Raw genomic sequence first — 24,824 nt, 5'->3', positions numbered from 1 at the left:
TTTGATTAGGATTTCAAAGTAAAGGAACCCTGAGGAGGCAATGATCATGCTATGATACAATTCACCTTGCAATTTGAGAGGGAGAAGGTAAAGTCAGATGTATCAGTATTACAGTGGAGTAAAAGGAATTACAAAGGCATGAGAGGGGAGTGAGTCAAAGTTGATTGAAAGGGGACATTAGCAGGGTTGACAGCAGAGCAGCAATGGCTGGAGTTTCTGGGAGCAATTCAGAAGGTGAAAGATTGATACATCCCAAAGAAGAAAAAGAATTTTTAAAGCAGGATGATACAACCATGGCTAACGAGAAGTCAAAGCCAACACAAAAGCCAAAGAGAAGGCATTATAACAGAGCAAGAATTAGTGGGAAGTTGGAGATTTGGAAACTTTTAAAAACCAACAGAAGGCAACAAAAAGAGCCATAAGGATGAAAAGATAAAACATGAAGGTAAGCTAGCCAACAATGTCAAAGAAGGTACCAAAAGTTTTTTCAGATACATAAGGAGTAAAAGAGAGATGAGGGTGGATATTGGACCGCTGAAAAATGACACTGGAGAGGTAGTAATAGGGGGACAAGGAAACAGTGGAGTATTTTGCATCAGTCTTCACTGTAGAAGACACTTGATGGTTTTGTGGCCAAGTTTGTAGGTGATTTGAAGGTGGGTGGAGGGGCAGGTAATGTTGAGCAAGTAAGGAGGCTGCAGAAGGACTTGTACAGATTGGGAGAATGGGCAAAGAGGTGGCAGATGGAATACAATGTTGGGAAGTGTACGGTCATGCACTTCAGTAGAAGGAATAAAAGCAGAGACTATTTTCTAAACAGGGAAAAAAAATTCAGAAATCCAAGGTGCAAGGGACTTGAATGTCCTTGTGCAGAATTCCCTAAAGGCTAATTTGCAGATTGAGTTGATGGTGAGGAAGGCAAATGCAATGTTAGCATTCAGTTCGAGAAGACTAGAAAAGGATGCAATGCTAAGGCTGTACAAGGCATTGGTGAGGCTTCATGGAGTATTGTGAGTAATTTTGGACACTTATTTAAGAAAGAATGTGCTGACATTGAAGAAGGTTGAGAGGAGGTTCGCAAGAATGATTTTGGGAATGAAAGACTTATTGTATGAGGAGCGAATGATTACTTTGGGCCTTTACCCGCTGGAATTTAGAAGAATGAGGGGGGAATCTCATTGAATATCAAATATTGAAAGGCCTAGATAGAGTGGATGTGGAGAGGATGTTTCCTATGGTGGGGAGCCTAGAACCAGAGGGCACAACCTCAGGATAGAGGGATGTCCATTTAGAATGGAGATGATGAGGAATTTCTTTAGACATAGGGTGGTGAATCTGTGGAATTTGTTGTCATGGGGGACTGTGAGGCCAAGTCATTGGATATGTTTAAGATGGAGGTTGATAGTTTCTTGATTAGTCAGGGAGTGAAAGGTTACAGGGAGAATGGAGGAGTATGGGGTAGAGGGAGAAATGGATGAGCCATGTTGAAATGGCAGAGCAGATCTGATGGACAGAATGGCCTAATTCTGCTTCTATGTCTTATGGTCTAAATCTTTCTCCTCTCACCTTACAGCTGTGCCTTCTAAATTTTGATCCCCTTTCTCAGGGGTAAGAAAACTGTGTGCATTAACACTATCTATACCCCCTCTTGATTTTATAAGATTATATTTGGGTTATGTCAGCTATACTGAAGATGGAGATGTTATTTAAATAATATTTAAATGATTAGGAAACTGAGGGCAATGGGGAATGTGCATGGAAGAGGCCAGCATTAATCAGCCATGATCACATTGAATGGTGGGACAAGTCTGAGGGGCCACGAAGCCTAACCCTGTTCCTCTTTCTTGTGTCCTTGTAAGGATATTGAATGTGATCAATGTCCTCAAATGATAACACAACTGTGACAATTGATTTGCTCAGGTGTTTTGTTTTAAACTAACTTGGTACTGATAGTTACTTTTCTTTGTTCCTTTCCACCTCTAGCACCAAGTTTACTTAATACCAGTTACTGAATTCTGCATCGAATACGTGGAACCGAAAATCCATTGTGTTGCCATTCATGGACCCATCACAAACAGGAGGTAAGTGTTGTTCATTCATTCTTCTTCACATCATGTCATGTGGTCAGGGAAATTCACATATAGTTGTCTCTGCCACTCTATGCACTGTACAATGAAGTTACGCAGCGTGAAGATCTGGTTGACACAGCCTCTGTTTCTCCTGACACAAACTTGCTGTTTCCTCAAACACACTTCAACAGCATCCATAATCCATTGGACAGTGACTTTGGCGAGAATCTTGCTGAGTACTGACAAAAGTGTAATTGTTGCAATCACTTCGTGCTCCTTTCCTGGGGATCCTAACAATAGCTTCCTTTGTCCAGTCCTTGGGTACTTGTCCTTGTTCCCAGATTATAGTAAAACGGTGGTTGCAGGATGGCTGCTGCAGCTTTGAACAGTTCGTATTCAAGTTGTCCTGTCCTCAAGCTTTGCTGTACTTTAATGGTTTAATCGCAGCGACTATCTCTTCTTTCTTGGGTGGACCTGTGTTGATGTCGAGGTCGTCTGGTGCCTCTTGTATGTCAGGTTCTTCATTTGGTGGTGGTCTATTCAGTAATTCACTAAAATTCACTTTAACCAATTTCCCCCGGGATCAATAAAGTATGACTATGACTAAATAATCTATCCATTGTGCTTCTTGCTCTTTCTCAGTTGTTAAAAGCAGACCATTCTTATCTCTCACAAGAGCACTGGATCTGGCCTGGATCTTACTGCTTACCAATGGTATTTCACCTCGATTGGCTGCTGCTTCGGCCTCCTCTGCAAGATCTCCCATGTAGAACCCCTTATCCTTTCTTACTAGTCTCTTCACTTTCTTGGCAGCTTCAGTATGTGCTAGTTGAAGTTTCACCTTGATTCATGTTGAGTTTGCATCTAACACTTTCTTCTTAATTTTCCGTCTTTCCTCTAAGGCTGTCCATGCTTTGTATCCATTCTTTGTTCTCCTTTCCAGCTCGATATCTCAGACAAGCCTTGCTGTTCTCCCATGACTGAGGCAAACCCTTTCCACATTGTGTCAATCCTGTGTACACTTCCTCATCAATGTCTTGCAAAGCCTGGAATCTGTTCTTAAGCTGAATGGTGAAGGCAGATCTCACACTGGTGTCTTTGAGCTTTTCAACATCAATATGTCTTTGTACATGTGTTCTGGTCCCAGTGCTTCTCAGCTTGAGTTTCATCACTGCTACAACAAGGTGATGATTACTTCCTGTATCTGCTCCTCTCTTCACCTTTACATCCTACAAGGATCGTCTCCATGTACCATTGATCATTAAATGGTCTTTCTGGTTCTTGTCACGTCCATTGGGTGAGCACCATGTTAGTTTGTGGGTTTCATGGTGTGGAAAGAGGGTCTATCCTATGACCAGGTTGTTCATGGCACAGAATTCCACTGGAATTTCACCATTCCACATCCTTGTGTGCCCATGACCCGAGTGAAGTGGGAGTTGTAATTTCCCATTTTAGCATTTAGATCTCCCATGACGATGATTATGTCATGGTGTGGTGTTAACTCTACCTCCAATTGCAGCTGTTTGTAAAAAATGTCCTTTCTTCAATACTTCTGGTAGATGGCAGTGCATATAGATACAGCAACCTCTTGGGGGCCAACCAAAGGAGCTTTTTTTAGTTAAAAGTGTTTTTTTATTGTAAGACTATACTGGACTCCAATAGCCATAGATACAGCAGTGAGCTGCTCATTGTTCAGAGTAGCTGGCTGGGGTGTTGTATGAACTGGCTGGCAGTTCAGAGAATGGGAGGCCAGCCAGTCCACTGTGCTGTGAGGGAGGAGAGGTCATCCGCCAGGCTTAGGGAGAAGAATGGAGCCACTGAGCCATGGGAGCAGAAGTTGGGCCACTGGGCAGTGGGAGCAGGGCCAGATTGGGTTAGGAGGAGCTGACCTGGGTGCAGACCGTGCCTGTTACTTGAAGGCACTGGGGTTGTGTGCAAAGGTGGCATGCAGTATTGCTATGAGTAACTGTCCTGGACATTTCTTTTGCGATCGCAAAACCCCGTTGGATATTAATAGCCACAGGTTTGTTTCCCTTGTTTGGTGCTGAGACAGGAGGTGAAGTAGCATTGTCACCTCTCGTTTGCTGCTCCAGTCCAGGTGAGGAAACGCTGGAGGTGGTGTAGCGTGGCGCTTGTGATCGGCTGGTGTTGGCCTCTTCTGTCAGTGCTGCCCTGTAGTGCTGGATTGGTGGAATTACAGGCTGGACTGCCAGGAACCATCAATTTGCTCAGGGTCTTGGACTAAAAATGTGCTTTCTTGTGTGACTATGTTCTTTCTTTTTCCCTCTCTTGCTATTTTGAATGTACGTGTATGTTTTTGCACCTTGACCCCAGAGGAACACTGTCTCATTTAGCTGTACCCATGTATGGTTTGAATGATCATTAAACTTGATTTGATTAGACGTCACTGTCATTAGGTAGAGCGTAGCAATGGATCACAGTCATGTTCACTTGCTTCCCTTTCAGCCTGACTCTCACCAGCCTAGTGTAGGTTGGTTTCCACTCCAACAAGCACCTCTCAATGCCTTTCGTCAAAATGATAGCTACACCATCATGACCATCTTCCCTTCCTGAGTGTAAACTGTTTCAAAAGTTGCTGCCTTTAGTATGCAGACCCTGTCCATCTGCTTTCACTAATGCCCAGTATACGTAGGTTGTAATGACATATTTCTGCAGTTATCTGTGCTAGCTTGCCAGTGTTGTGCATGGTTCGTACATTCCAAAAATCAATTTTGGCCTTGATCTTGGTGGTGCTCATGGCTTCCGTCATTGTGCCAGTAGCTACATCTCGTTTTTCAGTACTGTCAGTCATGCAAATCCCAGGTGGAGACTGGGGAATACCGTCGCTTACAGATATAGGTTCTTCACTGCTGTTTCCGTGACATTTTTTTTTAACCTGTCAGGGTTAGCCCTGTGCTAAACCCCCAGGCCTGGAGGAGCGGTAGACCACTCTTGGTCTGGCCTCTTCGTCCTTTGACCTGTTTGGCTTGTGTGACCCGACCAAGAGTCACAGTACAAGGCCCTGACTCCAGCCAACATAGCTCTCCAGGTCATTGAGGAACACAAGCCTCCAAACCCTACAGCAAGGTTGTGGTCCTCTTGGAGGTGGGTTGAGTGAAAAATCAATGAAATGGCATCTGCTGTTGGCCTGTTGTGATGATAAGCAAATTGGAGCAGATCCAACTCGCTTCCTAGGCAAGAGTTGATACATTTCATCATCAACCTCTCAGAGCACTTAATCAAGTGGATGTAAGTGCTACTGGATGGTAGTTATTGTGGCAGGTTACCACTTTCTTCTTAGGCACTGGTATATAATTGAAGACTGCTTGGGGCAGGTAGGGACCTCAGACTGTGGAATTGAGATCTTAAAGACCTCAGTGAACACTCCAGCCAGTCGATCAGCACAGGTTTTTAGTATTCGGCCAGGTACCTGTACGGGGAGATGCTTTCTATGGGATCCCCCTCCTGAAGGATGCTCTCACGGCCTCAGAGACTGAAATCACAGGTTCTTCGGGAGCTGTGGAAATTCATGAAGATTCCTCCATGTTTTGGAGGTCAAAGCAAGCATAAGAGGCATTGAGCTCATTTGGGAGTTAAGTTTTGTTGTCACCTATGTTGCATTCAAGTCCTGCCACAGGGGCTGAGCATCCTTCAGTGACTCCAGTTTGGTCTGGAATTTTGCACACGAGATGGCTTTCTGGAGGTCGTACCTGGACCTCTTGTATTTTAATTGGTCATCAGATCAGTCCTCAGCAGATTGCAGATCTCATAGTTCATTCAGGGCTTCTGGTTGGGGAAGACTGAATGATTTTGTGGGGACACACTCATCTACGACTGTTGTTATAAAGTCTGTGACAACCATGGTGCATTTGTTACGAATCTCTGATGAACACGCCCCAGTTCACCGACTCGAAGCAATCCCATAGCCAGATTGTGGAGGCTTTAGAGAGGGTGCGGAAGTTCACCTGGATGCTGCCTGTGTGAGAGGATATGAGTTATACGGAAAAGTTGGACAATACTTGGGTTGTTTTCTCTGGAGTAACGGAGGCTGACGGGAAACCTGATAGTTTTGAGAGGTATGGATAGAATAAAGAGCCACAATATTTCTCCCATGTAGAAATGTCAAATACTAGAGAACACACATTTAAGGTGAGAGAGGGGAGATGTAAGGGGCAAGTATTTTTTACACAGAGAGTGCTGGTACCTAGAACAGGCTGCCGGAGGTGGTGGTGAATGCAGATATCAAGATAGTTGGCTGCAATCTACCATCACTACAGGACTAGTATGTATTCATGACAAATTCTTTGTAGACACTACCCACTCAGCAAACTGCTTTTACCAATAGCTCCCTTCTGGAAAGCAGTATAGGGCTATTCAAACAAAAGTTTCATGCCCTCCCCAGGCAGTTAATCTGATCAAGCATCCTAGTTAACCACCCCCATCACACTCTCTATTATCCATTGTCACTGCATTGTAAACACTTGAAACCACTTTTGAAACTGCACTTTACATTATAAGTACATTCTGGTGTTTATGCATTGATGCACATTTTATTCTATATCTGTTATTTACCTTCAAAGTTTATTTTTTATATAATTCTTTATTCTTAGAATTACTGAATGTTGTTTTTTTTAAGTTGCACATCATGTCAACGCACCACAGCAGATTCCTAACACACATAACTGTGTATGGTGGATAAGGGTGATCCTTGATAGAGGTGTTTTCGACAGGCACATGCAGGGAATGCAAGGGCATGGATCATGCTCAGGCAGAAAAGATATAGTCTAATTGGTATCATGTTCAGCACAGACATGGCAAGCTACAGGCCCTGTTCCTGTGCTGTACTGCTCTTTGCGCTGTGTTCTAGTTGGGGTTGAGGAATGGTTGATGAATTATGACATTGCTCTCCTCAGTTAGATATTTTTCTACATCCAGTCTGACTTTCTTGAGCTGAAAGAGAATACAGATTTAATCAGAATTTACTGAAAAAGATTGGATTAATTTCAATAAGGTGCTTGAATCCAGAATTAATGCAGGTTGAGATGGGTCTGATTGGAGGGCACTTTAAGACAGAGGGTACTGATGGAATGGGCCAAATGGCCTTGGGCATGGGTGGTTACTGGAGAGTGAGTGTTGATGCTATCCCTAGTTCCCTTGCAAAGGGTATCATCGATTCACGCAGCACAGAAACAAGCGTTATGGCCCAACAGTCCATGTCGACCAAAATGCCCCATCCAAGCTATATCTATTTCCATAACCTTCTAAACCTTTCCAATCCATTAAACTGTTCAATTGTCCTTTAAAATTTGTTATTGAACCTGCCTCAACCACTCCCTCTGTTGCACGCAGGTACCAACCTTTGGGAATTTGGCTGTGTGAATAATGAGCAGAAATAGTGGGGCCCAGGAGATGTCACTCTGCAGAGAACCCATTCTCTATCTGCAGCACACTGTAGAGCACGTTAGATCCGTTAAAGTTTCAGCTCTTGCTAACCACAGGACATTGAGAGGGTGGGACATGATGCCACTGAAAGCCACAGGAGCTGTGGTGTTAGTCTTGGTCCTAATAACCATTGCCCAGTGCTGCTACCTTACATTTGTCAGCTCCAGTCTGTCTGTTGGCTATATGCACCCCACGGTACATTTTTGAATTTAGATGATTAATGCACCACCGAAAATGTGCATTAATCTCTATCTGCCTAATTTCCATATAAATTCCCAATCTTGTCCAAACTTGGCAAGTTCTCCAGAACTTGGAGCAAATTCCAACTGTGGGTGCGGTTTAGAATAGAGGCAGACTCTGCAAAGTTTCAGTTCAATACACAGCTGATTAGTAGTTAGAATAAAAAAACCTGTTTCTTCAAGCCAAGCCAAGGCCAGTTGTCACGCAAGAGGAGCCTCATCATTCTTACCACTTTTCATAGAGTCAAATTCAGAATTAGATTTATTATCACTGACATATGATGTGAAAATTATTGTTTTGTGGCAGTAGTATTATGCAAGAGCATAAAATTACTATATATTACAAAAAATATTTAAAGGTATTGCAAAAATGAAAGGAATAATGAAGTTGTGTTATGGATTCATGGACCATTCAGAATTGGGATGGTGGAAGGGAAGAAGCTGGTCCTAAATCACTGAGTGTAAGTCTTCAGGCTCCTGTACCTGGTCTCTGGTGGTGGTAATGAAAAGAGAGCATGTCCCAGATGGCGAAGATCCTTAGGGCTGGGTGCTGCCTTCTTGAGGCATTGCCTCTGAAAGATGTCATCGATGGTATGGAGGCCTGTACCTTGATGGAGCTGCCTGAGTCTACAAATCTCTGCAGCCTCTTGTGATCCTGTGTATTGGATCGTCCACACCACCATATCAGGCTGTGCTGGAGCTAGTCAGAATACTCCCCACCATACATTGTGGAAATATGCAACAGTCTTTGATTACGTGCCATCTTCTCGAACTCTTGACAAAGTAGAACCACCAACGTGCCACCTTCATGATTGCACACATAGAGATACAATACAGAAAGAAATCCTTTGACCAATGAGACCACACCACCCATTTACAGTAATCTTACTCTAATACAATTGTACTTCTCCCAAAATTCCCAGCAATTCCTCTGGATTGGTTGGTCAGGGGGAGAAGATGGGAGAATGGGTTTGAAAAAAAAAATCAACTATGATCAAATAGCAGAGAGACTCAGTGGGCTGAAGGGAAAAATTCTATTCCTATATCTAATAACATAGAAAACCTACAGCACAATGCAGGCCCTTCAGCCCACAATGCTCTGCCAAACATGTACGTACTTAGAAGTTATCTAAGGTTGCCCCCAGCCCTCTATTTTTCTAAGCTCCATGTACCTATCCAGGAATCTCTTCAGACCCTATTGTATCCTTTTCCACCACCATTGCCAGCAGCCCATTCCACACATTCACCACTCTCTGTGTAAAAATAAACTTACCCCTGACATCTCCTCTGTACCTACTTCCAAGCACCTTAAAACTGTGCCCTCTCATCTAAGCCACTTCAGCCCTGGGAAGAAGCCTCTGACTATCCACACGATCAATGCCTCACTCTATCATTCAGTTACACAGCTGAGGGTACTTTACAGTGGACAAATAGTGCAGGTTGACAGAGTGTGGCTCTGCTGTGACTGGAAGAACATTTTCATTATATCCCAGCTGGAATACTTTGGTCAAATCTGCGGGCTCCTCTTCAGGAAGCGTGTTGAGGCCTTGGAATGGAAAGCATTGTCCAGAAGAGTTCCAGGGGTGAGGGAGCACCAGCAAAGACTGAGAATCTGGGACTGTTCTCCTTAGAACAAGAGAGGTTAGGAGAATATTTCATACAGGGAATGGTGGCATGGTGGTTGTTACTGGAGCCAAGTGTCCTGGACTCTGAAGCAATGGATGAGTGTTAGTGGAGGGGAACTGGTTGGATCTTCGTTGCAAACAGAAGCAAAGGGCTTTAAGACTTTTCTGAATTAAGATATATAAAAATGGAACAACCGCAGTGAAGATGGGGCCAGAGAATCAGAAGTGTCAAAGAGTGAGTTGTCCCTGATGCAGATGGGAAGAGACTTGACTAAGGGAGACAGGATAGAGTCAGGGTACAGTATTTGGAGATCTTTGTTGTAACAACAGCAGGTAGAAGTGATATCTCTCCAGGGCATCCTGTAGGTGGATCTTGAACAAGAGACAAAGGAGGGAAGTGCTTTGCAGTCTGTTGTGTCTCCAAGAGTCCTGGACTCTGGATTTGGGTTTGAAATATCACTCAGAAGGTGGAAAATTTTAGTTTGCAATAAAAGGGTAGGCACAACGTTATTGGATTTTGTAACAACCAATCTATTTCCTTCAGAGGTGCAAGACACACAAAATCCTGGAGGAACTCAGAGGCGTCAGGCTGGAGGGGAATGAGCAATTAACTGTTTATGTTGCCTCATTTCAGACTGATGTTGCCTCATTTGCTCAGTTCCTTCAGGATTTTGTGTGTGTTGCTCAAGATTTCCAGTATTTGCAGAATCTCTTATGCCTTCAGAGGAGGAAGCTGTTGTCCTTACCCATTCTGGTCTATATGTGATTCCAGACCCACTCCAGGTGCCATATTCTCTGATTCCTCACAACAGAGAAGGAATCCATTTGCCTACAATGTAGATGTTGGCTCTTGAGGCCTGGCCATTCCCCAGCTAAATCGCCACAATTCTACCACTATCCTACAAACTAGGAACAATTTACAGTGGCCAATTAACCCATCTACCTCATGACTCTCAGATGTGGAGCATTCAACAATCACGGAGAGAACCTGCAAACTACACACAGACAGCATCTGAGGTCAGGATCGAACCTAGGACTTTGGACCCGTGAGGCAGTAGCTATACCCTCTGCACTACTGTGACACTTTGTAGTTGAATCTTAATTATCTCTTCAGATCAGAGACAATTAGAGTTGGCAGGAATTGCCAGAAGTGTTCATATCCTGTGAGCAATTGCATTTGAAAGGGCTTTTAAGGAATAACTAAGTACAATCTATTTCCAGTAGGCCAAATGTTACTCTGATCCAACAATTAACTACATAAACCTGCCAATTAATCTACAAAATACACAAGTTTACTTTTGGCATCGATTTAAAAACAACCTTCAAGTAAACAGTGGTTGTAATGTTTTCGCTTAATGCTGAGATTGCGTTCCTGTGAAAGGGAAACAAAAGTGTGATTGTAATAGGCATTTGTGCATCGATTTCAGATAGCGTCCATAGAATAACCTTATTTATTCAAATTACTCAGATATAAATGACTTGCATTGTAAGGCAGATGAATGAAAGAAATAAACACAGGCAAGACTGATTAAATCAGGAAGCACTGGGACACAAAGGCCTGGCAGACTCCAGTCTGTGAAAACTCCCTGTGCACCACATTAATGTTGCTTTCTCACAGAAAAATCCCACAGGGAGGGCCATTTGGCCCACCATGCTTGTCCTAGCACCTCAAGAACCCTATCTTATACATCTCCCGCTGCAGCTCTTTCACTAAGCCCTGCAATTTTCTACCCTTCCAATATTTATTTTCCCTCAAGAGATTCCTCGTAAATCTGCTTCCACTACCTAGGTTTATATGAGCTTGGGTGCTTTCGGCTTTTTTCTCAATGGGTGGCAATCAGCGCAAGAGATTGTTGGTTGGTTGACACAGTGCGAGGTTTAAAGAGAGTTCAGCTGCTTCCAACATTCTTGGTTGACAGCTATCAGTATGGGGCCAATAAAAAGAAAGGAGATGTAAGCGGAGTGGCCGTTTTTGGAATGGGACGTTGTTAGAGTGGTCTGGCTTTGACTCAACAGGCTTGGGCAAACACAGGCGGGGGTTTTAAGTAAGTAAGTAAGAAAGTTTCTAATAAGTTTTTTTTCTGCTAGTATATAGCTAGCGTGCTGAGAATAGAGCTAGAGGAAGTGGTATGTTCCTTGTGTGAGATGTGGGAAATCTAGTCTCCCTGATAACTACTTCTACACAATAACTATACCTCCAGTCTCTCTGATAACTATATCTACATGAAGTGCATTGAGCTACAGCTCGTTAGAGACCGTGTTCGGGAACAGGAGCTGCAGCTCAGTGACCTTCTGCTCATACGGGAAAATAATGAGGTGATAGGTAGCAGCTACGGGGAGATGGTCACTCCTCAGATGCAGGAGGCAGGTCTCTGACAATGCAGAGTGACCATGTGGCATTCCTTGTTAATAAGTGTACCGCTTTGGATAATATTGGGTGGGAACCTACCGGGGGAAGCTGCAGTAACCAGGTCTCTGGCACTGGGTCTGGCTCTGTGTTTCAGAAAGGAAGGGAGGAGGAGAAGAAGAGTGCAGTAGTGATGGGGGTGGGGGTGTTCCATAATTAGAGGAGCAAAGGCAGATTCTGTGAACGTGATAGAGACACCCAGATGGTATTTTGCCTCCCAAGTGTCAGAGTCAGGGATGTCTCGGACCAGGTCTACGTCATTTTCAAAGGGAGTGCGAGCAGCCAGAAGTCTTGGTACAATGACATAGGTAGAAAAGGCAAGGAGACCCTGGGGAGAGATTTTAGGGAGTTAAGTAGAAAGCTGAAAGGCAGGACTGCCAGATTGCTGACTGTGCCATGAGCCATTTAGGGTAAGAACAGGAACATTTGGCAGACAAATGTATGCCTGAGGAAACTGGTGCAGAGGACAGTGTTTCAGATTTCTGGATCATTGGGATCTCTTCTGGGGAAGGTATGACCTGTACGAAAGGAACAGTTACGTCTAAACCTGAGGAGGACCAATATCTTTATGGGTCAGTTTGCTGGAGCTGTAGGGCAGGGTTTAAACTAATTGGGCAGGGGGATGGGAACCAGAGTGATAGGGCTGAGGATGGGATAGTTGGTTTTCAAGTAGATGCAGTGTGTAGTGAGACTATGCAGAAGGACAGGCAGATGATAGCACACAATTGCAGTCAGTGGGATGAGTTAAAGTGTAACAGGGGGCCAGAAGCAAAAACAGTGATGAATACAGGACTGAAGGTGTTATATTTTGAGTATACAGAATAAAGTGGATGATCTTGTAGTACAGTTACAGATCGGCAGCTATGATGTTGTGGGCATCACTGAGTTGTAGCTGAAAGAAGTTCATAGTTGGGAGCTTAACATCCAAGGGTACACATTATATTGAAAGGACAAGCAGGTAGGCAGATGGGGTGGGGGGGGGGTCTATTGGTAAAAAATGAAATTAGATCCTTAGATAGAGGTGATATAGGATTGGAAGATGTAAAATCCTTGTGGGTAGAATTATGAAACTGCAAGGGTTTCATATCCAGGGAGTATATACAGGCCTCCAAACAATAGCTTGAATGTGGGCTACAAATTACAATGGGAGATAAAAAAGGCAATGTTGCGATAATCATGGGGGATTACGATATTCAAGTAGATTGGGAAAAACGGGTTGTTGCAGGATCCCAACAGAGGGAAGTTGTAGAATGCCTATGTGATGGCTTTTTAGAGCAGCCTATGGTTGAGTGCACCGTGGGAACTGCAATTCTGAATTGGGTCTTATGTAATGACCCAAATTTGATTACAGAGCTTAAGCTAAAGGAACCCTTAGAAAGCAGCAATCATAGTATTGACCCTACAGTAGCTAAAACAAGATGTATTAATATTTCAGTGGGGTAGAGGGAATTACAAAGACCTGAGAGAATTGGCCAAATTTGATTGGAAGGGGACATTAGCAAGGGTGATGGCAGAACGGCAATGGCTAGCGTTTTGGGGCACAGGAAAGATACATCCCAAAGATGAAGTATTCCAAAGGGAGGATGAGGCAACCGTGGCTGTCAGGGGGTCAAAGACAGTATAACAGCAAAAGAGAGTGGTTATAATATAGTAAAAATTAGTGGGAAGTTAGAGTATTGGGAAGCTTTTGAAAACCAACAGAAGGCAACTAAGACATGAAGAAATCTGCAGATGCTGGACATTCAAGCAACACACACAAAAAATGCTGGTGAACGCAGCAGGCCAGGCAGCATCTATAGGAAGAAGTACCCGTACTAAAAAGCCATAAAGAGAGAAAAGATGAAATATGAAGGTAAGTTGGCCAATAATGTAAAAGAGGATACCAGAAGTTTTTCCAAATATACAAGGAGTGAAAGAGAGGTGAGAGTGGATATTGGACCACTGAAAAATGACACTGGAGAGGTAGTAATGGGGGATAAAGAAATGATGGAGGAACTTAATAAGTAATTTGCATCAGTCTTCACTGTGGAAAACACGAGCTGAGTTCCATGAATGCAAGAATGTCAGGGGGCACTTGTGAGTTCCAATGCCACTTAGTAAGTATGGGAGGCAGAAGGAAGGAAATTATAGGCTGGTTAGCCTGACTTCAGTGATTGGGAAGATGTTGGAGTCTATTATCAAGGATGCGATTTTGTGGTACTTAGTGGCAAATAATAAAATAGGCCAAAATCAGCATGGTTTTGTAAAGGGGAAATCTTACTGACAAATCTATTGGAATTCTTTGAGGAAATACCAGACAGTACAGAGAAAGGAGAGTCAGTGGATGTTGTTTATTTGGATTTTCAGAAAGCCTTTGACAAGGTGCCACACATGAGGCTGCTTAACAAAGTAAGAGCCTGTGGTATTACAAGAAAAATATTAGCATAAATAGAAGATTGGCTGACTGGCAGAAGGGAAAGAGCTGCTGCCAGTGACTGATGGTGTGCTGCAGGGGACTGCTTCTTCTCACATTCTATGTCATTGTGGACATGTTTGTGGACAATATGAAGATAGGTGGAAGGGCAGGTAGTGTTGAGGAAGCAGGGTGTCTGCAGAAGGACTTGGACAGATTAGGGGAATGGGCAATGAAATGGCAGATGGAATATAGTGGAATATATAGAACATAGAATAGTACAGCACAGTACAGGCCCTTCAGCCCACAATGTTCTGCCAACCCTTAAACCCTGCCTCCTATATAACACCCCACCTTAAATTCCTCCATTTACCTGTCCAGTAGTCTCTTAAATTTCACTAGTGTATCTGCCTCCACCACTGACTCAGGCAGTGCATTCCACGCACCAACCACTTTCTGAGTCAAAAACCTTCCTCTAATATCCCCCTTGAACTTCCCACCCCTTACCTTAAAGCCATGTCCTCTTGTACTGAGCAGTGGTGCCCTGGGGAAGAGGCGCTGGCTGTCCACTCTAGCTATTCCTCTTAATATCTTGTATACCTCTATCATGTCTCCTCTCATCCTCCTTCTCTCCAAAGAGTAAAGCCCTAGCTCTCTTAATCTCTGATCATAATGCATACTCTCTAAACCAGGCAGCATCCTCTGTACCCTTTCCAATGCTTCCACATCCTTCCTATAGTGAGGTGACCAGAACTGGACACAGTACTCCAAGTGTGGCCTAACCAGAGTTTTTTAGAGCTGCATTATTATCTCGCGACTCTTAAACTCTATCCCTTGAATTATGAAAGCTAACACCCATAAGCTTTCTTAAGTACCCTATCTACCTGTGAGGCAACTTTCAGGGATCTGTGGACATGTACCCCGAGATCCCTCTGCTCCTCCACACTACCAAGTATCCTGCTATTTACTTTGTACTCTGCCTTGGAGTTTATCCTTCCAAAGTGTACCACCTCACACTTCTCTGGGTTGAACTCCATCTGCCACTTCTCAGCCCACTTCTGCATCCTATCAATGTCTCTCTGCAATCTTCAGCAATCCTCTACACTATCCACAACATCACCAACCTTTGTGTCATCTGCAGACTTGCCAGCCCACCCTTCTACCCCCACATCCAGGTCGTTAATAAAAATCAGGAAAAGTAGAGGTCCCAGAACCAATCCTTGTGGGGCACCACTAGTCTCAACCCTCCAATCCGAATGTACTCCCTCTACCACGACCCTCTGCTTTCTGCAGGCAAGCCAATTCTAAATCCACCTGGCCAAATTTCCCTGGATCCCATGCCTTCTGACTTTCTGAATAAGCCTACCATGTGGAACCTTGTCAAATGCTTTACTAAAATCCATGTAGATCACATCCACTGCACTACCCTCATCTATATGCCTGGTCACCTCAAAGAATTCTATCAGGCTTGTTAGATACGATCTGTCCTTCACAAAGCCATGCTGAATGTCCCTGATCAGACCATGACTATCTAAATGCCCATAGATCCTATCTCTAAGAATCTTTTCCAACAGCTTTCCCACCACAGACAGAAGGCTCACTGGTCTATAATTACCCGGACTATTCCTACTACCTTTTTTGAACAAGGGGACAACGTTCGCCTCCCTCCAATCCTTCAGTGCCATTCCCATGGACAACGAGGACATAAAGATCCTAGCCAGAGGCTCAGCAATCTCTTCCCTTGCCTCATGGAGTAGCCCGGGAAATATTCTGTCAGGCCCCGGGGACTTATCTGTCCTAATGTATTTTAACAACTCCAACACCTCCTCTCCCTTAATATCAACATGCTCCATAACATTAACCTCACTCATATTGTCCTCACCATCATCAAGTTCCCTCTCATTGGTGAATACCGAAGAGAAGTATTCATTGAGGACCTCGCTCACTTCCACAGCCTCCAGGCACATCTTCCCACCTTTATCTCTAATTGCTCCTACCTTCACTCCTGTCATCCTTTTGTTCTTCACGTAATTGAAGAATGCCTTGGGGTTTTCCTTTACCCTACTTGCCAAGGCCTTCTCATGCCCTCTTCTTGCTCTTCTCAGCCCCTTCTTAAGCTCCTTTCTTGCTACCCTATATTCCTCAATAGACCCAGCTGATCCTTGCTTCCTAAACCTCATGTATGCTGCCTTCTTCCACCTGACTAGATTTTCCACCTCACTTGTCACCCATGGTTCCTTCACCCTACCATTCTTTATCTTCCTCACCGGAACAAATTTATCCCTAACATCCTGCAAGAGATCCCTAAACATCGACCACAGGTCGATAGTACATTTCCCTGCAAAAACATCATCCCAATTCACACCCGCAAGTTCCAGCCTTATAGCCTCATAATTTACCCTTCCCGACTTAAAAAAATTTCCTGGCCTCTCTGATTCTATCCTTTACCATGATAATGTTAAAGGCCAGGGAGCGGTGGTCACTGTCCCCCAGATGCTCTCCCACTGAGAGATCTGTGACCTGACCCGGTTTGTTACCTAGTACTAGATCTAGTATGGCTTTCTTCCTAGTCGGCCTGTCAACATACTGTGACAGGAATCCGTCCTGGACACACTTAACAAACTCTGCCCCGTCTAAACCATTGGAACTAATCAGGTGCCAATCAATATTAGGGAAGTTAAAGTCACCCATGATAACAACCCTGTTATTTTTGTGCCTTTCCAAAATCTGCCTCCCAATCTGCTCCTCGGTATCTCTGCTGCTACCAGGGGGCCTATAGAATACTCCCAATAGAGTAACTGCTCCCTTCCTGTTCCTGACTTCCACCCATACTGACTCAAAAGAGGATCCTGCTACATTACCCACCCTTTCTGTAGCTGTAATAGTATCCCTGACCAGTAATGCCACCCCTGCTCCCCTTTCCCATCCCCCCCCCAGCCCCTTTAAAGCACTGAAATCCAGGAATATTGAGAGTCCATTCCTGCCCTGGTGCCAGCCAAGTCTCTGTAACGGCCACTACATCATAATTCCATGTATGTATCCAAGCTCTCAGTTCATCACCTTTGTTCCTGATGCTTCTTGCATTGAAGTACACGCATTTTAGCCTTTCTACCTTACTACCTTTACACCCTTTATTCAGCTCTCTTTCCTCAAAGCCTCTTTCTATGGAGGGCTATTTTCCCAATGCAGGTCGATGGGAGTAGGCATTAAGTAGTTCGGCATGGACTGGATGGGCCAAAGAGCCTGTTTCTCTGCTGTACTTTTCTATGACCCTAGGGAAGCGCATGCTCATGTACTTTGGCTGAAGGAATAAAGGTGTGAGCTATTTTGTAAATGAGGAGAAAATTCAAAACTCAGAGGTGCAAAGGAACTTGGGAGTCCTCATGCAAGATTCCTTAAAGGGTAGCTTGCAGGCTGAGTCAGTGGAAAGGAAGGCAAATGCAATGTTTGCATTCGTTCTGAGAAGACGAGAACACAAAAGCAAGGATGTAATGCCGAAGCTTTATAAGGCATCGGTCAAGCTAAGTCATTGGGTATATTTAAGGTGGAAGATGATATGTTCTTGATTAATCAGGGCATCAAAGATAACAGGGAGAAGGCAGGAGAATGGGCTTAAGAGGGATAATGAATCAGCCATGACGGAATGGTGGAGCAGACTTGATAAGCCCAGTAGTCTAATTCTGCTCCTAGGGCTTATGGTCTTATGGTTCTCTTGCTAAGTACCTTTGGTAATGACCTTGATAGACAAATCTGTCTGCCTATTTTGAACACGGACTTGCACAGCATTGTATAAAAGTATAGTTAATGACAGGATCCTTAATGGCTTTGATGTTCAGAGGGTTTATGATGTCAATGAAATTGGCAAAACATGTAGATGCAGTAGCAAAGAAAATGTGTGCTCTGCTTGCCCTCATCGGTGGGGTATTGAGGAGAGTCAGGAAGTCATGTTGATGCCTGATAGAAGATTATAAAATTATGAGGGGGATAAGTAGGGTTAAAATCTTTTTCAGTCGAAATGTAAGTACTGAAGGAAATGCATTTGAAATGAAAGGTGGAAAGTTTAAAAGAGATGTGCAGGGTAAGTTTTTTTACACAGAGAGTGATGGGTGACTGGAATGTGTTGTCTGGAGATGTGGTGGAAGTAGATGCAACAGTGGTGTTTAACGGGCTGTTGGACAGACGTGAATATGGAGGGAATGGAATGACAGGGATCATGTGCAGGCAGAGGAGATTTACTTTAATTCAACATCATGTTCAGGACAGACATGATGGGCTGAATGGCCCAGATCTCTACTATACTGTTCGATGTTCAATAATGATTTTCCATATACTGTAATGTTATATTTATAAACAATAACATCTTTATGTTTCAATTCTCAACAGCTCATGTGTTGCATCCAAGTATGAAACACCAGTGTCCGCTGTGAGAGTAGGGGAAGGGGAACTTTCAATAGCCAGTGATCATTTCCAACCCCACTCTTCCAATGATCCACAGATCCTGTCCCAGCATCCTCCCACCATGGTGGAACCCGGAGACATTATTTTGCTGAAATCACCTGAGGTAATCAACAGTTTTGATATTGTCCTTAGTTTTGTGTTCACCTGAAGTGCTTACTAATTGACTTCCATCCCAACACTGGTGTGACCAGGACTCACCAATGATTAGAGACGCATCGTAGAAAGATTCCTATCCGGACATGGCAAATGCTCTGCTCAAGGCTGCAAGAAATTGCCAAAGATTGTGAATGCATTCCAGTTGTGGATTCATGGAGACCCCTCCACCGTAGTGTTCCATGCTGACAGCATTGCCCTGTATGCTAGTCCCATCTGTAGGCATTTGGTCTACAGCACTCTCAGCCTCTCCAGATCATGAACGTAACTGGATTTCTTCCAAATATTGCTCATGTGCCCATCTCAACCACTATTTCTAGCAGCTCATTCCAAATATGTGCCACCCTTTGTGTGAAGAAGCTGCCCAATGTTCCTTATAAATCTTCCATGTCTGATCTTAAACCTATGCCCTCTTGTTTTTATCTATGTGCTTTAACCTTGTCTGTGTGCTTTAACCTAAAATCTATGTGGTTCAACCTTATCTATGCCCCTCATGACCTTATATGCCTCTTATCAGATCACCCCTCAATCCAGGAAATAAAGTTCTACTCTGTGCAACCTCCCCTTGTAACTCAGGTTCCCAAGTCCAGACAACAATCTGTAAACCTTTTGGGCTCTCTTTCTAGCTTAACGTTTTTCTCACATAGGCGTCTGTTAGTCTCATGAGATCATGGATTTGCGCCTTGGAAGGTTTCCAGGGCACAGGCCTGGGCAAGGTACTATGGAAGACCAGCAGTTGCCCATGCTGCAAGTCTCCCCTCTCCACGTCACCGATGTTGTCCAAGAGAAGGGCATTAGGACCCATACAGCTTGGCACCGGTGTTGTCGCAGAGGAATGTGTGGTTAAGTGCCTTGCTCAAGGACACACACACTGCCTCAGCCAAGGCTTGAACTAGCAACCTTCAAATAGTCATAGTCATACTTTATTGATCCCGGGGGAAATTGGTTTTTGTTACAGTTGCACCATAAATAATAAATAGTAATAGAACCATAAATAGTTAAATAGGAATATGTAAATTATGCCAGTAAATTATGAAATAAGTCCAGGACCAGCCTATCAGCTCAGGGTGTCTGACCCTCCAAGGGAGGAGTTGTAAAGTTTGATGGCCACAGGCAGGAATGACTTCCTATGATGCTCTGTGCTGCATCTCGGTGGAATGAGTCTCTGGCTGAATGTACTCCTGTGCCCACCCAGTACATTATGTAGTGGATGGGAGACATTGACCAAGATGGCATGCAACTTAGACAGCATCCTCTTTTCAGACACCACTGTGAGAGAGTCCAGTTCCATCCCTATAACGTCACTGGCCTTACGAATGAGTTTGTTGATTCTGTTGGTGTCTGCTACCCTCAGCCTGCTGCCCCAGCACACAACAGCAAACATGATAGCACTGCCCACCACAGACTCGTAGAACATCCTCAGCATCGTCCGGCAGATGTTAAAGGATCTCAGTCTCCTCAGGAAATAGAGACGGCTCTGACCCTTCTTGTAGACAGCTTCAGTGTTCTTTGACCAGTCCAGTTTATTGTCAATTCTTATCCCTAGGTATTTGTAATCCTCCACCATGTCCACACTGACCCCCTGGATGGAGACAGGGGTCACCGGTACCTTAGCTCGCCTCAGGTCTACCACCAGCTCCTTAGTATTTTTCACATTAAGCTGCAGATAATTCTGCTCACACCATGTGACAAAGTTTCCTACCGAACTAGACGAACGCCTTAACCACTTGACCACGCACCAACACTATAGCAGGGTGACCAAAACTATACACAATACTCCAAATGCAGACTCATTACCGTCTTATATAATGTCATATAACTTCCCAACTGCTATACACAGTGCCTCCCATTAGGCAAAAGATACAAATGTTTGAAAACACCTGCCACTCTGTTCAAGGACAACTTTTGTCCTGCTGGTATACAACCTTGAAACGATCTCTTGTGTGATAAAGATGAACTCTTGATCTCTCAATCTGCTTTGGCATGACCCTTCACTTTATAGACTAGCTGTCTATTCCATATTTATTTAATGGACCAGTTTTATAACCCAAGAGGCAAAGGTGGGCTTGAACTTCCGTCTCTTGAGCTGTGGATCAGGCTAATCCAACTAATCTACCAAAGCCCAAACAGGGAAGCATTAACACAAGGCAATGAAAGAGAAAGAGCACTTTATGGCATTTCAGGAACTGAAACACAAGATGTTTTTATATAAAATGTTTTTTTTCATTCCACAGAATCAGATCACCTTTAACACCAGAGTGCCAAACGCAGGCAAATATGTGGTTCTTGTACATTTTTATCAGCCTTTGTATGCAACATTCCCAGTGAAGGTGACGGTGGATGGAACTGGCCCCTACAGTGGTGAGTTAGACATGAGCAGACCGTGCTGTTGTACAATCTGTTCTAAAGTGCACACCTCAGGAAGGAAGGATCAGCCAATGCGTGCAGGATAGAAAGGAGGGATTGACTGGTCAATTATGAGCATGGTGGTCTTGTTGTGTCTGTGTGTGAAAGGTAAGGGGAGATCTGATGGAGGTGTTCAAGGTGATGAAAAAATTCAGCAGGATAGATAGAGAGAAGCAGGTTTTTCTAGTTGAGGTAGAGAGACAGGAGAGCCAAACAACTGGAAGTGAATTGGTTTATTATTGTCATCTTACAGGAGAAACTTTGCTTTACATGTCATCCACAAAGGCCATTTCATAATACCATACATCAATGGAAAACAATAACTGAATGCAGAATCAAGTATTACTGTGACAGAGAAAGTGCAGTGCAGGCAGATAATAAGGTGCAACTAGCTAGATTGTGAGGCCAAGAGTCCATTTTATCATATTAGGGGACTATTCAATATTCTTTTAATAGTGGGATAGAAGCTTTTGTTGAGCCTGGTGGTGTGCTTTTGCATCTTCCTCCCAATAAGGGGAAAGGGGTGTGAGGAGAAGAAGAGAGAATGTCCGGGTAGGTGGGGTCTTTGATTGTGTTGGCTTTTCCACTGAGTCAGTGAGAGGTGTAGACAGAGTACGTAGAGGGAATTATTAGTTTCTCATTTTGTGTGTATTGCTCTGGATTTCCAGCATCTGAAGAATCTGTTGTGTTTATGAGTCGACAGAGGAGAGGGTGGTTTCCACGATGTGCTGTTCTGTGTCCATAGCTCTCTGCAGTTTCTTGTAGTCCTGGGCAGAGCTGTTGCCATACCAATCAGGATAAAATGCTTTCTATGGTGCATCGATAAAAATTGATGAGGGTCAATGGGGACATGCTGACATGGAAAAGTCCTCCCATCATACATATGGCAGTGGGAATATGGATCTGAGTTCTGAGGGTTTAATTAAAAATATGAGAAATTGCATTGCTGAATTTTATTAGAGGTAGACTTTAGGAGGGGATGGAATGAAGGCGGGGGAATGGAATTATGATGCAGAATAATGGAACAAGTCTGGATTTACTTTTGGTTGCCAGAAAATTCCTTAAAAACCATGTGTTTGTTTCCTTTCTAGGATCCTTCAGTGCTTTCTTCTGCCCACATGCTTTTGGGTGTCGCACCCAGGTCATATCAGCAAAGAGAATAGAGTTTGATTTAAGGAATCAAGAGGTGTTCTTAACCCTCACTGTTCCCAAGGACAAGGCACTTTGGGTGGTAAGTTCTGGGCTGACACCAGTGATGCTTTTAAGCTGCAATACCTGTATTACAATAGTGACTGAGTTTCAACAGCAAATCAAAAAATATCCTGGGAACAAATACTGCACAGTGAATCAGGGTCTGCAATGGGAGATGAGGAATCAGAATCTGGTTTAATATCACTGGCATATGTCATGAATTATGTTGTTTTATGGTAGCAGTACAATGCATTAGAAAAAAAACTATAAATTACAATAAGATATATATAAAATATAAATTAAATAAGTAGTGCAAAAGGAGAGACAATAAGTTTTGAGGTAGTGTTCATGGTCTCGTTTTCCATTCAGAAATCTGATGGCTGAGGGCAAGACACTGCTCCTGAAATGCTGAGTTGTGTCTTCATGCTCCTGTACCTCCTCCTCAATGGTACCAATGAGACGAGGGCATGTCCTGAGTGATGGGGCTCCTTAGTGATAGATGCCACTTTTTTGAGGCATCGACTTTTGAAGGTGTCCATGATACTGGGAGGCTTATGTCCCTGATGGAGCTAACTGAGTTTGCAACCTTCTGCAGCGTTTTCTGATCCTGTGCAGTGGCCCCTCCATACCAGATGGTGATGAAACCAGTAGGACATCTGTACATCTGTCATCTCAATGGTACATCTGTAGAAATTCGCTCTTACCTTTTGTGGCATACAAAATCTCCTCAAGCTCATACTGAAATATAGCCACTGATGTCCCTTCTTTGTAAGTGCATCAATATGTGGGACCAGGATAGATCTTCAGAGATATTGACACCCAGGAACTTGTAACTGCTCACTTGTTCTACAGCTGATCCCTTGATGAGAACTGGTGCATGTTCTCTCAACTTTTCCTTCCTGAAGTCCACAATCAATTCCTTGGTCTTACTGACGTTGAGTGTAGGGTGTTTTTGTTGAACATCACTCAACCAGCTGATCTATCTCACTCCTGTACACCACCTCATCACCATCTGAGATTCTGTCAACAATAGTTGTGTTATCACCAAATTTGTAGATGGTGTTTGAAATGTGCCTGGCCATACAGTCATGGGTGTACAGAGAGTACAGCATTGGGCTCATACACATCCTTGAGGTGCATCGCTGTTGGTTGTCAGCGAAGACATGTTATTTTTGATCAGCACTAACTGTGTTCTCCTGATGAGGAGGGCAAGGATCCAGTTGCAGAGGGAGGTACAGAGGCCCAGGATTTGGTGCTTGGTGATTAGAACTGAGGGTATGGTTGTGTTGACTGCTGAACAGTAATCAGTAAATAGCAGCCTGGTTTGGGTGTTACTATTGTCCAGGTGATCCAAGGCCAAGTGGACAGCCAGTGAGACTGTATCCGCTGTAGACTATTGTAGCGATAAGCGAACTGCAGCCAGTCCAGGTCCTAACACAGATAGGAGTTAATTCTAGCCATGACCAACCTTTCAAAGCACTTTATCATAGTATTGAATTGAATTGAGGAGCAGTGGATTTTTCCTAAACGTCTTAAAATATTGCTACTTACCAAAGTACCCATGGCTGTGACTGGATTTCAGCTGTAGTGGTCCTAAATAGGAATACTTGATGATTCCCTTCGGAGCTGCACACAGACTCACTGCTTTCTAGCACAAAAATGGATGAAAGTATGATGGTGGAGGAGAAGACAATGTTCCTAAACTGTTGAGTGTGTGTCTTCAGGCTCCTGTACCTCCCCCTGATTGATAGTAATGAGAAGCAGACGTGTCCTAGATGGTGAGGATCCTTAATGATGGAGGTATCGTGAGATTTAATGATAACTATGTTCTCACAAAGGGCGGGACAGGTCAAAAATATATCAACCATAACTATCTCTGTAACTGTAACACTATATTCTGCATTCTGTTTTCCTTTTACTAACTTGATGTACTTGTGTACAGACTGATCAGTCTGGATCTTTCATCAGTAGCATGGAGATTAGTGCCCTTTTTGAAACTGCAACTTGACATTTTACCTTTTTCTCTCCCTGTGCAGCCCATTTGTTTTTGTCTGCCCGACATGTTTTTTGTATGTGTCGTTGTTGCACTTTCTGCAAGTTTCGCCTTTAAACCTGCATCGGTCTGGTGTTTTTGAGCCCCTGTCACAATGGTAACACGGAAGCAAGGGAGGAAATTGCGGAAGCTTTGAGCAAAAATTTCCGATCGTTGCCTGAGGGTGGGATGCATGCTAAGATGAGACTGTTGTTTAAAAAGGGAGGAAACAATAAACCAAGTAATTAGTGGCCATTAGTTCAACCTGAGTACGGGGCAGATGATTGAAATCCATTTGAAGGACAGGTATAAATCTCCATTTAGAAAAGCACTCGTTAGGGAATAGATTTGTCAAGAGTTGAATTTTGAAACAGGTGTCAATGAAAATATATGAGAGATTTCACATGATA

General features: G+C 43.7%; 1 protein-coding gene across 2 annotated transcripts in view; it reads left to right on the top strand.

Moving 5' to 3' along the window:
- The window catches only part of lama3 (laminin, alpha 3), a 321,185-nt gene that overhangs the window by 168,320 nt on the left and 128,041 nt on the right, over positions 1-24,824 (top strand). For both annotated transcript variants that reach the window (XM_063060575.1, XM_063060566.1), the window contains exons 29-32: positions 1,984-2,081; positions 18,558-18,735; positions 21,020-21,146; positions 22,283-22,422. In XM_063060575.1, the coding sequence (XP_062916645.1) occupies positions 1,984-2,081; positions 18,558-18,735; positions 21,020-21,146; positions 22,283-22,422 (543 nt within the window). The remainder of the gene's footprint in view (positions 1-1,983; positions 2,082-18,557; positions 18,736-21,019; positions 21,147-22,282; positions 22,423-24,824) is intronic.

This window comes from Mobula hypostoma, chromosome 1 (assembly GCF_963921235.1).
Source record: "Mobula hypostoma chromosome 1, sMobHyp1.1, whole genome shotgun sequence".
Classification (NCBI taxonomy): Eukaryota; Metazoa; Chordata; class Chondrichthyes; order Myliobatiformes; family Myliobatidae; genus Mobula; species Mobula hypostoma.
This window is presented reverse-complemented; position numbering and strand designations above follow the sequence as displayed.